This window comes from Daucus carota, chromosome 9 (genome assembly GCF_001625215.2).
Source record: "Daucus carota subsp. sativus chromosome 9, DH1 v3.0, whole genome shotgun sequence".
Lineage (NCBI taxonomy): Eukaryota > Viridiplantae > Streptophyta > Magnoliopsida > Apiales > Apiaceae > Daucus > Daucus carota.
In genome coordinates, this window is record NC_030389.2 from 7,297,638 (window position 1) to 7,311,425 (window position 13,788).

General features: G+C 32.4%; 1 protein-coding gene across 6 annotated transcripts; it reads right to left on the reverse strand.

Annotated features, from left to right (window-relative positions):
• Positions 1 to 399: 399 nt before the first annotated feature.
• LOC108200200 (COP9 signalosome complex subunit 7) lies at positions 400 to 6,759 on the reverse strand. Of its 6 annotated transcripts, none has more exons than XM_064084675.1 (9): positions 6,469 to 6,759; positions 4,755 to 4,830; positions 3,855 to 3,943; positions 2,372 to 2,461; positions 2,123 to 2,167; positions 1,943 to 2,013; positions 1,719 to 1,857; positions 979 to 1,084; positions 400 to 838 (listed from the first exon to the last, which is right to left on the reverse strand). In XM_064084675.1, exons 1-8 carry the CDS (start codon positions 6,625 to 6,627, stop codon positions 1,013 to 1,015), a joined length of 741 nt encoding a protein of 246 aa, XP_063940745.1. In that variant the 5' UTR covers positions 6,628 to 6,759; the 3' UTR covers positions 400 to 838; positions 979 to 1,012. The 6 variants fall into 6 exon arrangements, with proteins under 6 accessions (XP_063940745.1, XP_017223750.1, XP_017223756.1 ...); XM_017368261.2 differs by having other exon boundaries at positions 979 to 1,067; positions 6,469 to 6,758; XM_017368267.2 differs by having other exon boundaries at positions 400 to 821; positions 6,469 to 6,758.
• Between the last annotated feature and the right edge of the window lie 7,029 nt (positions 6,760 to 13,788).

Genomic DNA, 13,788 nt, shown 5'->3' on the forward strand with positions numbered 1-13,788 from the left:
AATTTGAATGTTAGATTTCATGTATAAAGTTTAAATTATGTTTAACTATGTAGTTATAATTTTAACAAATCATTCTTCGTGAAAAATGAAATGTTATATGATAGTGTTATGTGTTGTTGAAGTGCAACCTCATATACATGTGTGTGTGTGTGTGTTTTTTTTTGTATATATGCACAACATCATGGTAAAGAGAAATAAGTAAAAAACGATATCGTAAGTTAACAGCACAACATAACTTTGACATAACTTGATAATCAAATACATCTTGGACTATTGAATACATAAGTATTTTTTTCCCCAAAGATAATATATTTGTTTTTTCCAACTACTAAATAACAAAATTTAATGAGCTGAGTAGTTGGTAGTTTAGAAAAAAATATTGAAAAAACAAAACAAAACTGTACCAGAAACAAAAGAGAAGGCAATGGACTGATATCTGTGTGCAGATGTCAAGTCCACACAGCATCAATACACGATGAAATATCAAGAAATTATACAAAGCTGAACATCAATTAAATCTCAATACCTCTTAACATAGATTGATAACTAAAGCATCATTCACAGAATATCAACAATAACCCTCCTTTAAAAGAAATAACAGTCCAACACCAATATCAGCCATAGAAATCATTGTCGCAAGTCATATCAATAGTGTGCAATAGAAACTTGGACCGTCGTTGTGAAATTACTAATGAACTTTTTGAGGTAAAACTATATCTCTGGGCCACTGTGTTGCTGGAAGCCACAGGCAAAAAACTGGCTATATTTTAGATACTCATTCCTGGTTACTCCCTACACTTCATGCCATTGGATGTCGTCTCCTGCACGATATTCCCAACTTTACTAACTAATCAACATCGAATATATATTGTTCCAAAGCGTTTGTGTTCGTTCTCAGAAATAAAATCACTAAATTAATAAGCTAGTGGACAGGCATTTGTTTATGGATGATTAGCAAAACCAATTTTAAAAGCTTACCTCTTGGGTCGAGTTCTGTCTTCATCGTAGTCCATCACTCCACCAGATTCAGAGAAAAATTCCTCATGCCCCCGGAATTCCAGCTCTGCCTGCTCATAGGTTTTAACTTCTGCCACAATGTAAGTAAGACACATCGACAAACATATTCTACATACAATAAGGACCTCTTACATTCTAATCATGTTACACTTTAAAAAGAACTATTAAGCACCGAAACTATCTGACCAGATAGTCTGGTTCATTCACAAATAGAAAACGTTTGCACTGGTTCATTCACAAATAGAAAACGCTTGCACTAATAATCATGTAATATCCATCCAAAAAGAAAATTAACACTGTGCAACTTCAGCAATTTACCGTGCCTCTCAGAACTATTCTTTAAGCCAGGTAAAAGGAATACCAAAATTATCTACAATGTTTTTATGTGAGGGCGAGATTGGGGACAAAGAGAGTTCTGCAATGACATGTGTGGCATACAGACATCACCTAGGTCGAACTAAGAAATCCTATTACGTTTAAATGTTTATTAAAATTTGACTGTTGCTAATTTAAACTTGTTTCCGGCAGTTAACGTCAACTTCTCTAGATAAAGATTTAATAAGAAACCCCACTATTACAAGAAAAGTGACATTTCTTACCCATAGAACAGTCATACAAACAGTGAATATCACACATAACAAAATGACTTGGCATACACTCAAAAACAAGCGTGGTACAGGTGACTTGGGAGGACTACTGACCTTGTGGGGAAGAGTCTTCTTTACTTCCTCTATCCTTTCTTCAACTTCCTTTTTGTGTTTTAAATCCAATTCACTCATGGAATCAGCCCATTTTATCTTCTCTTGGATAGTACTAAGAAGATTTTCCGACGTAGTTAACCTGAGATTAGGTTTAGATGAAAAAAGACTGTTAGTAATATGCAGATCTCAAATAAAACGTGTTGATGCACCAAAAGTTATTATACCAGCTAGACAATGTCTGTATCATGCTACCAAGCTGTTCAGGTCTGAGATCCCTTCCTGCTGCGAATTGCACCTGAAAACAAGAGGGCAATCAAGTATTTAATATGAGGCCATCTCAACAAATTTAGTCACCAGGAGTGCCACACGAAGGGGCAAGACATCTATATATACTGAGTCCAAACCTCAAAACATCTCCGCAACTGGTCAAGTTTTCCTCTAACAATGCCCTAACAAAGAAAAATGCACAAGTTAGAATAGTTCTTATATCATTTTCTTTCGAGTGAACTACAGATGCAATTCACAAATAAAAAATGACCAAGACAGAATAAAGTAAACCACCAAATAGTACAATCCAGAAACAGTACATTAAATGGCAAGTAGTTATCAAGTTTAGTATGCATGAATACAGGTCTAGAGTTCATGGTACATACCACATACATGCACTCGCTAATTAGGAAATCTTCAAGTTCACGCACATTTGTGACATCCAGCTCCTGCATCAGTAAATCATACGGCAGCACCTGAAAAAGCGCCAATGGTGAGTAGCTCATTATTACGTACAAGCCAAGCTCCAGCAACAGTAAATCAATAGGTTATTCAACAACATACAGATTCTATAAAAATTGCACAAGAAGATATGCCACGAAAGTCGCACAAGTTTCGCAATGGACACTAATGCTAGAGAAAAGCTGTGATTAGAATGGAAACCATCGTCATTCTAATAAACTATTTGGCTGCCATTCTTGGAAGAGAAACAGTCAAAAAATTGCTTTCAATCCAGTTTTTACAGGAAAAATTCGGGCCTCCAAACTCCATTTACTACATAGCCATAAAGAATCCGCTAAATGACATAGGGCTGCTTCAAGATATCATCAGTCAAAGAAGTTACTAGACTTATAGAGATGTTGGTAATGTTTGTGACCTGCAAGTCAAACTTTAACTCTATTGCTATCCTAACATTTTAATCACTAAATATTATAAAGTTTATCAGGGTAACATCTATAATATAACACTACCAAATAAGCATCATGTCAGGATAGTCACCGTCCGCCAAAATACCCTTGCAGCATACAGTAAGTACAGATTAAATAGGCTACTCAATACTTGGTTGACTGAATGTCTATGATACCAAAGACCTGGTGAATTCTATATCAATTAAATTAAAATGTATCTCTATTTGGAGACTCCCACCAACTCTCTCTATAAAAAACTTGACCATTTCAATTCTAAGCATGTGCCACACCTCTCTCACTCTAATTCTCTATGTTACGCTAATAATATAATCTGTCAACCGCTGACTGGAAGCTGCAATCTAAAAGACACTAGAAGACACTTATATTGACATTATGCTTTGCTGACATAGGTCAGATGCATTTATTTATAGTCTCTGCAAGGTTTTTGCCGATTTAAATACATCCTAAATCATAGCCATCATACATAAACACACACATAAATATACATGTATATTTATCTTTCTAATTTATAGTCGAGCATTCAGACAATCAGACATTAATGAACATTTCTCTCAGTTGAGTAATAACCAGTAAAGTTATAAGGAACGTCTGAGTGATAGGACACAGAGATAACTCAGGGTGAAACAATTTCGGCTTGTAATCACTTTTTCACAGTAACAGACTAAAAGGCCTTGCTTTTTTCTTCATTTTTTTAAGGTGCATATAATAATCTCAAGCAAACTATTAAGTATTTTTTCAGATTAAGTTTGACGATGTACAAGCAGTGGACTTGTCAACAGAAATTTATTATATAAAAGCCTTCCTTCAGAAACAACAAAAAATAGTTAATTAACTATTAATCTAGCTATCAGCAATACTAAAATCCCGCAAACATATTACAAATCAATTAAACAGGTTCAGGACTTATAGCTAATGCAGTGTAACAAAAGAGATATACTACCTTGTTTGTCTCCGCTAGTGTGAGCATTGATAGTTGCTTTAACTTCAGCACTTGATCAGGCACCAGCTGGGGGAGATGATCAGCATTTCCTATATAAACAAATAATTATTGTGAAACAAACAATATTATGAGCTGGCATACCCATTTTCACCAAGTTTCACAGAAATGGGAGGAACATCAGTACGTCGCAAACTGATAAAGTGATAATCATATATACTGTAAAAAATAACCATGTCTATGTCTACCGTATCTGTTCATCTGCCAGTTTTGTTCTGTCCAGATGGGGACTCCCTATTCTTTACTTCGACATTTTAGCTATGTAGCTATTTTCTTTAAGTATGATCCATACCATGTTCGAACTATTTTATTGATAATAGAATAATGGAGTCTTCATATCATTTTGTAGCATACTCACATATCAAATATTTTGCTAAGGATTTCACCTCGCCACCAAAATTATCAAGTATATTATTCCTTGATGTTTTCTACTTTCACAACTCACAAATTCATCAAAGATTGCATCATAAAAAAGAATGTGTACTATTATCACGTACAGCATTGTAGAGGATGCAAACAGTTGTATTATTTGTACAACTCAAAAGTATAAAATTATGCCCAAAAGTAGTGTATATAACAAATTACAGTAGCATGATTGTGAACTTATAGATAATAAAAGAGACAGGAACTGGTTTTCCGGGGAGGGGGGGGTGTCATTGTCCTTGGATCAAATGTACAATGGACTCCTCGTCCCAATAAAGTCCAACCAACAAACTCTTTCCTCATGGTAATAGATGCAAAGAGTTTACATAACAGAAGGATGACGAGAATTACAACATTAATAAAACTGTGAGATGGCTATACTCTGACAAAGGGGGTGAAACGTGGTACACAAAATCTTACTCTTGTAATCACTCCATGTGCCTTGTGCAAACATACGAAGCAGATCAAGGTAGGCAGAGTTCTCCATTCCCTGAAGCTGCATACAACCAAAATATTTTTAAGATTCACTTCTCTAAAAACAATAGACTTGAGTCAGTTGACAATAAAAAAAACAAATGGTGCTAGTAATGGAAATAACATTATATGTTAATGCTGACTTGTCTCCAACAATTACTTTACTAAGTCTCTCAAATTTCAGCATATGCATGACTGACAAATATGATGAAACAAGAGAGAGGGGGGGGGGGGGGGGGGGGAGCATTAATCATTTGCAGCTATTCAGAAGGATAAGTTTAAAATGAAGGACATTAAAGAGCAAAGCCAAACACAAACATACATGTGAATGATATGCAGTATGAACACTGATTTCTCACTTGTATAAGATAAAGAAAGTTAATGCATATCAACAATACAAAATTATTTGTTTTGCTTCAACTTTATTGGCAGAAAACTAAAACAACCAGAGATGCAGAGCGTCCTGCATCAGAAAGTGTCTATGATTGTCTTTTCTCTAATCTAGACACCACCCACCTTTTTGAAACTTGACCTATAAAGATACTAGTTCGCAACTCCATAGCATTACTTGATCCTTTTATCAATCTCATAATTTTAACAACTTCTACTTTAGCACAAATTTACTTTTTCAACTTCTTTCCATTATCATCACCTTTATTAACACTTCTTCTTTAGGTAATTCTGTATAGCAAATTATGACCCCTATAGACTTTACTACACTACAACACGTGTATCAAAAAAACTGTATATACATCATTTAATACGGAACAAACTTGTTATCTAGCTAATTGTACTAAATGAAACATATAAACAAGCACAAACCTAATACAAATCAATATCCACAAATTCTACAGATACTGGAAAATAAACTGAACCAAACAAACATACACAGAATCCACCAACAAAAGCTAAAAAGCTTAAAAAAGCAGTCGAATCAAACAGAAAAGACCCATCCTACCTTATTCCCGTATGCAAAACAACACAGGATCAACATACAAAAACAAAAAATATAATAAGATCATACTAGTGTGCGGAGATGCAAAAGGGAAACAAAGACCTTGTGAACCTTGAGAAATGCAACTATGAACTAAAATTTGCATACACATACAACAGGACTTTGCTTGAACAATAATCAATCATGTAAACAAAAACATCTACTTAAAGCACATAAAACCTAATATAGTTCAATCAAATGTCCCGATTTCAAGTTACCAAATAAGCTAAACACGGAGGCCAAACTTGACATCACATCAGCTACAAAAGACGGAAAAAATCAAACAATATTAACTGATCCACAGAAAAAAGTGTGTAACCGAAGTACCGAAATATACACACCGCAAAACACTAGACGTAACTGCACAAACATTCAACTATCTAAAACCTAACTACTGGAAAAAATCATAACATTGACACAGATAATTTTTAGGGATCCGTGTAACAAGCTTATGAAACCGAAATAGAACTAAACACTACACATAATTGAACAGAAATCATCTCGATCTAATTAACAAGAAAACGCAACATATCAAAATTCAACTACATCAGACTTAAGTGCTTAACACAGATCATAATTTGAAAACACAACAAACACTGTATCTACCCTAAAATAACATAATAATAGCAATAAATCACATAAAAAAGTAAAAATTAATATGTATACCTCGAGGATGTTGGGAAGAGCGAGAATCTCGGAGAAGGCGAAGAGAGAGGGGTGAGAAGTGGCATCGACGATGAGTTTAGAGAGAGAAGCGCCTTTGAGAATGGAAGCTTGTTGAACGAAGTGAGCGATGTGCTCTGCTTGCTTCTCTTCTATGTCCATGGCTTCAATTCAATTGAATCGCAGTGGTAAGTTGTGAATTATTATTCAAGTTAGGGTTTTAGTGGAGAGGGTGTCTCGAAAGTTGTGCTTTTAGTTATAGAGGTAGAGGGTGTTTGTGTGCGACTCTGCAACTCCACGAGCCCGTTTTCATTTTATTTTTTTACTTTTTACCCTTTTTCAATTAGATTAATTTTTTATTTCAGATACATGATGTCCCTCCTATTTCTTTACATTTTTTTATTACTCGACACGTATTTTAATGCACATATAAAACATAGTTTCATAACTTTTTTTGGAATTTTCTTTTTTATAAAAATTTAGATAGTAAATATTTATTCAGAAAAACAAAGTTCAAAATAATATATCACGCTGTATTTTATGAGAGCATTAGAATGTATGCCGAGTCCCCGTCCCCCGATGTAAACAATTAAGAGGACGAAGGGAAAATCTATTTTTCTTAGGATTAGTATGAACCCCACTTTTTTATTTCTCAAACTCGAAAGATTATACAAGCAAACAAATATGTTATATTTCGTTTTACGCGGAATCCGTGAAGGGTGGGATATAGACAGCCTATTTCCCTTGTTTAAAAAAACGAATAAGTTGTTTTCAGAAAAGACCTCACCTTAGTATTTGTGATTATATATGTGCAAACATGTAAAGAGTGTGAATTATAATATGAATAAAACAAGATACAGAATGTATATACATACACGCATAAATTGTTCATATAATTAAAAGTAAGCAAAACATACATGAGCCCCTGATTCACTTCACATGATATTTACCAGTGATGTTAAATCCCTGATTAGTAATTGTGCTTGACAATATATTAATGATGGCTCTAATGTGCAGTAGTTATGGCTTAATCATTAGAAAGCTTGCAATCACGAATTAACACGAACAATAACTCCAATCCTCAAAATAAAAGACCCCTGCATCAAGAAACTTAAGGAAAAATACAAATCTACAATTTGTATGATAAAATGATACACTCTACGTTATTAATACACAAATGCTTGAAACAATTACAATAGTATACACACACATATTACGTGTACTTGAAAAAAATTACCTGAATTTTTATTATCAATTTTATTATTTTTATTTTTTCAATAGTATTATCTATTAGAAATAATATCTATTTTTAACAAAATCATCCTAACATCATGCACGTTTGAGACAACCCTTAACACACATAACAAGACTATAATAGACTCTTCAAATGACATAACCTATTTACTTTATATAGTATTCTAATTCATCATTATAATACGACGCCTCCATTCGCTCCCATCTAATATCAATATATCATTGAAAAGATTATTCTATGTAATATTTGTCTCATTAAAAAGATAGGCAATGAGCATGAGATAAAATATGAAGGTCGTAAGTTCCGAGTAATAATATACATATCATTAAGATGCTTTTTATGAACAAATGTTTATATTGTTTCAAATAAATATTTTTTTATAGAGATAGAGAAATAACGTTACAAGAAGTTATAATATGATTAAGGACATATAGTACATGGAGAAGTCTCGAAGAAGAGCGCATGATAACATGTTGTGTGATACTTTTATAGAATTGTTAACTTGACGATCGTAATAAAAGATAGGTATAATCAGTTAATTATTACGGTTAACAGACTAAAGTTGAAATGAGAATAATTAGTAATATTATTTGAAAAATACATATAGAACATGAAGTCCAATAAACATGAAAGCAAAAAGACATCAACTTGAAATTCAACTATACATCTTTATCCTTCTTGGCTTTAGCCCCCCCCCCCCCCCCCTTTTTCTCAAGCACACACATATTTAGCAGGAATTCATCGCCGAGCAGGAATGAGCCATTCAACTTAGGGGCCATTTGTTTGCTTCTGAATAAAGCTGAACAGAGCTGATCTGACCGAAACATTTCATTCAGTTTATTTGGAAGTGCTACTGATACAGCTGAGCGAATCTTATGTATGCTGACCCATCCATTCAAGAATTCCTAACTGAGCGAGTCATCTATTACCTTAAAATCAACCATGACATGAAGAATGATCGGATACTTAAAATTGCAGTCATATTTATACATCTCTTTGGCACATCATCTTATAAAATCATATTTCATTTGTTCCAAAATAATATATTGACATTTTATATTTGATTTGAGCTGTGAAAAAAAAATCATATTCTTTTATATATTATTTTAATTTTGTTATAGATGAAATTTAACATTTGAGCTGTGAAAAGAAATCATATTCTTTATATATTATTAAATAAATTTGAAGTTTTTTTAATTAAACTATATATTTATTTAAAAAGTTGTCATTCAGATATTTTCAAAAACAAACCAAATGATATTATTCATTCAGAATTCAGATATTTTATTCATTCAGATTAATCAAATATATTACTCATTCATATATTAATTGTTCAGATTTATCAAATGACCCCTTAGTGTTACTTTCTAAAGTCGATGTAATTGTAAAAGTTATACCAATATTTCGATAATTAATAATAAAAATGAAAAAACAAGCCTGTTATCATACAATAGTAAGACCGTGATGTTGAGGTCGTGAAATAATTTGTGATGTTTAGTTCTTTTCTCTTACGGGATGTATTCTATTCTATTTTTTGATTAACTATTTTAATACAAATTTTAAAGCTAAAACGATTAAAATATCTACCTTGGAGATTTATTTGTTTAAATGTTTGTTTTTAGAAATACATCTCAAAATTTTCATAAGGGTTTTTATAACAAACTGAATTTTCAGACTATTATTTATTAATTCAAAATTTAAAATAATACATATTCTTAAATCAAAATCCTAAATTTTTATATAAGTTAAAGCAACAGTCAAATTCAAGATTCAAAATCATAAAACTAGAGACAAAATTTCAAAAACTAAAGACGATGTCTAACAAATTCACCAAATTAATTAAAATGAATGATATGTATTTATACTATAATGTAAAAAAATCACATATAAAATTCACAAATATTCATTCCTATTCTCAAAATCCTTCTCCATAGTACGAATCCGAAATACAAAAAAGAATGAGCTACACGACTTAGCAAGTAACAATGTGATTAATTAATCTCAAAGATTAATGGACGGTTTTAAAAAATATTGTTTCTCAACAACAATAACGATTTATAAAACACTTGAAAAACAAATCTAGCCCAAAAATTATATATTTTTTTAATAAAAAACTTCAAAATTTAAACAGAACAAAAATAGAATTCTTATAAATACTACAGTCTTACTTTATGACCACAATTTATTGGTGACAGACATTTTATTCTTATTCAGTAAAGTTATGATGTCCAAAATATTATTAACCGTCACAAACACTCCTTGTATCATCCATAAATACAAGCTTAAGAATTGCTTAGTATAAGCGCAAATTCAATTGTTTAAGAATAGAATTTATAAATAATCGAGAGATTGTATAAATAATCCAGATTATTTAAGATTATTTATGCACAAATTCTTATTTATAAAGATCCTTTGTATAAATATTATTATTTATGGGCCTATATACGAAAGCATATTTGTTTCACGTTGCTCCGTTACAAAAGCAAAACAAAGATATTAAAGTCACAAGCTAGTACGAAATTAGATCTTTTGGCCAGTCATCAACAACCCCTGTGATTTTATCACCACTCAGTGTAGTCAAGTGACTCTCTCTATCCCTCCTTCTAGTGAACAATTCATCAAGCTTAACTACTGCATCCATTCTAATCCTTCTTGACTTCAGTATCATTTCCTTGCATCCCTCTTTTTATTGCACACACAAATATAGTTACCAAAAAATCGTCGTCGCGTGGAACTGAGTCATTTAGTGCGGTATTTGTTTCTGAATCTGGTATAATTGTAAGGATTATAACAATAATTATTACAAATATGATGTTTGTTAATGTTAAGTAAAAACGGATAGCATATTTTTGTATAAGTAATGTAGTTGATCAACAGATAACATATTATCTGAAGCATCCATTAATTAGGAACCTTATCAACTGATGAGGTTTTTTGTAACAAGTCAGTAGTTGATACAATAGTTAATTGATGAATATAGTCATTGTTCTATAAATTGATGTGTAGTTATGATGACAAATTACACACACACACACACACACACACACACACACACACACACACACACACACACACACACATATATATATATATATATATTATGAGTGATGTAAATTACTCAAATTAAGTGAATATCAACGATTAAATTCAGGCTATCAACGAATGAAGAATAATGATTCATCAACTGCTATCATGATCATCAATGGTTAATGCAAGTAAAGTTATTAAATGCTTGGTAATTTTTGAAGAACTCGAATCATGCCATTTTTACTCATACAACTCGGGAGTATTGAAGGATGTAATCAGTGACAAGACAAATATTTTCAGAAGTGTAGAACCCAAAGAAATGAGCATGGTAGTTGTCCTTATTAGATTTAGAAAAATATATTCTTTCTATAAGTAGGGTATCCATCATGAAAGTCACATCAAACAAATTCTACAAAAGCAGGCTACCCAGACTCAGTTACTGCAACAACTTTTAAACACCAAAATTGATATTCATTTCCTTGATATTAACAAAATGGGGGATACATATGTTATTAAACACGAGACAACAAAAGAGAAAGCTGTCAGTGAAGGTGATGATTTTGTTATCATGGTAAAAGAAAAAGTCAGTTGAAACTGCAGCTACTAAGAGCATCTGTAATACAGGTTGTTTGGATTGTTGATAGGTGAACTGGCCGGTGTTTGCAGATTGTTTGAGCGTTGGAGCAACATGGTTGCCAGACTCGTAAAAAGTTGCTCACTGCAAGCAACGTTGTTTGCTACATATATATTATTATTTTATCATTATCACTTTACATTACAACCACATTTTGTATATTAAATAATTAAACATCAGTAATTCGGTGATATCAGGCAACATCAAGAGTTGTTTAGCATTGGACTGTTTTTACCCCAGGTTGTTTGAATTTGAGGTGGATGAAAGAGAAAGTTAAAATAGTCATATATTAAGTTATGTGAGTTGGGTTCAGCGTGGAACAATATATCTCTAAGACTTCGAAGACCATTCTCTACACCGTTGGATCTAAATTAGAATGGACGTCTGGGATTGTTCCGTATATTACAAGAGTTTTTTTTTAAAAAAAAAAGATTTATACGTATCATAGTGCGAGGGACACGGAAGAAGTATCCCGTAGAAGACTCCCCACCCAAAATAGTTACAATTTGAAAATCTTTCCATTAACACCCGAAGATCACTGAAGCACGATTCTAGCAGAACGACATCAGCACATTGTATAAACGACTTTGATTGCAGAACAGTAGATCAGCACAAACTTCATCGATATGTTCAGAGGTAATTTGCTAGACCCTCTTCAGTTCAATCGGCTTTGTGAGGAACTAGGGTTTGATTAACAGTTGAACAATTTACACTGTATTCAAATGTTGTGTGCAACAGTGCTGAATTTGAATTCAAGCTTTCATTCGTACAATGCAGGCCATGTATACGACCTTTTTTGGGAATTACAGTTGATCGAACCATTAAATTAAGATGCATGTTGTTTTTTTAAGCTTAATTGTGTTCTGCAATAACTGTAGTTCATGAAAATTAGTCTATTAAGGTCGACTTGTGAGTATAATTGGGTTTTTTTTTGTTTGATGATTGATGGGGCTAATTCTAAAATATATATGGTATAGGTGTTGTTACTGGGAATAAATGGTTTGAAAAATAGATGTAGTGGACAATGCGTTAAGTTTAAGTTTGTGGGGATCAATGGTATGTTATTGTTTGAAGCCTGACATTGTTCTGCAATCCATGTTATTATTGTGTTTATTTTGTTTAGTATTGTGTTTATTTTGTTTATTTGTCGCGGCTAATGGCATGTGTTGAATAAGTGTTGTTGTTGCCGGGAATAAAATTATTTAAAAACAGAATTAGGGAACAACGCGTTTAAATTCATAATGTGAGGAACAATGTTATGCTCTTTTTATTTAGGGTATCTTGAATCTGTGAGGAACAATGTTGTTGTTTGTTTATTAAGGATATCATTGGTAGTTTCAACTCTGATTTTGACAGAATTGGATTTGTTCTTTGTGGTTCTTGAACCACTATTAGTTTGTGATTTTGTAGTATACTGTATACTAATGTTTTGTCTTCTATTCATGTAAGATTTGTGAAGTTCACTCGAGCTGTGTTTTTACAGGTCTGAGGCGTAGTAGTAGGCTAATTGACAGCCCATGGCTATATAATTGGGCCAAGAAACCACTTGGATACGTAGATTTAGAGCAAGGAGAGGACATTGTGGTTGTTAAAGAAATTGATAAACGTAACGAGTGTGATATAATGCGAGTGTTGATGATCATAAAGAAATAAGACCACTGGTCATGACCAACCTGGAATTTTTTCGATATTCACCATGTTCAAATTATTAGACAACAAAAAAAACAACTTTCTACGAAGAACTCAGGGAGTTTGGTGATGAATGGCTGAAGGAATTACACAATGTTCTGCTAACGATCGTGATGGTGCGTGCAAAATTTGTGCAGAACAGAGCGAGGCATTTGCAATCACCAGGCGATATACCAGAAAAAAAAAAAGATAACTTACACCTTAATATGCTCCTACTGTTGTAACTTCTCCTTTAAAGTAGTAACTACCGTATAATACAGTGTATAAGTGGAGGTATTATCCAAAAACAATTAATAAAAAAATAAAAGTAATGTTAATGAGGACCATTAGATTAAAATTAATGGGTGGCTAGGATTATGGTCTACGGTACTACAGTAAATATGTGGACTACATGGAACTTTGTTCTAAGTTATGTGGCAAAATTAAACAACTTTTGTTGTTGAATTAGCATTGTGGATGCTCTAATGCAATGATAGTTTATGTGCCAAGCAGCAATGTGGAGCATACATAAAAAAAAAAAATTTGTATATAATTTGATATATAAGGGGAGTAAGTGAAGTGCATGAAAGTTTGAGTAACAATGATTAAAAATAAGAAATAAAATTATAAATTTAAAAATATCTTAAAAAATTACAGAAAGAAGAACGACGAATCAACCATAAAAGATCAATGATAACGAAACTTAGAAATTTCAAAATAAACGAACTCATTAGATATA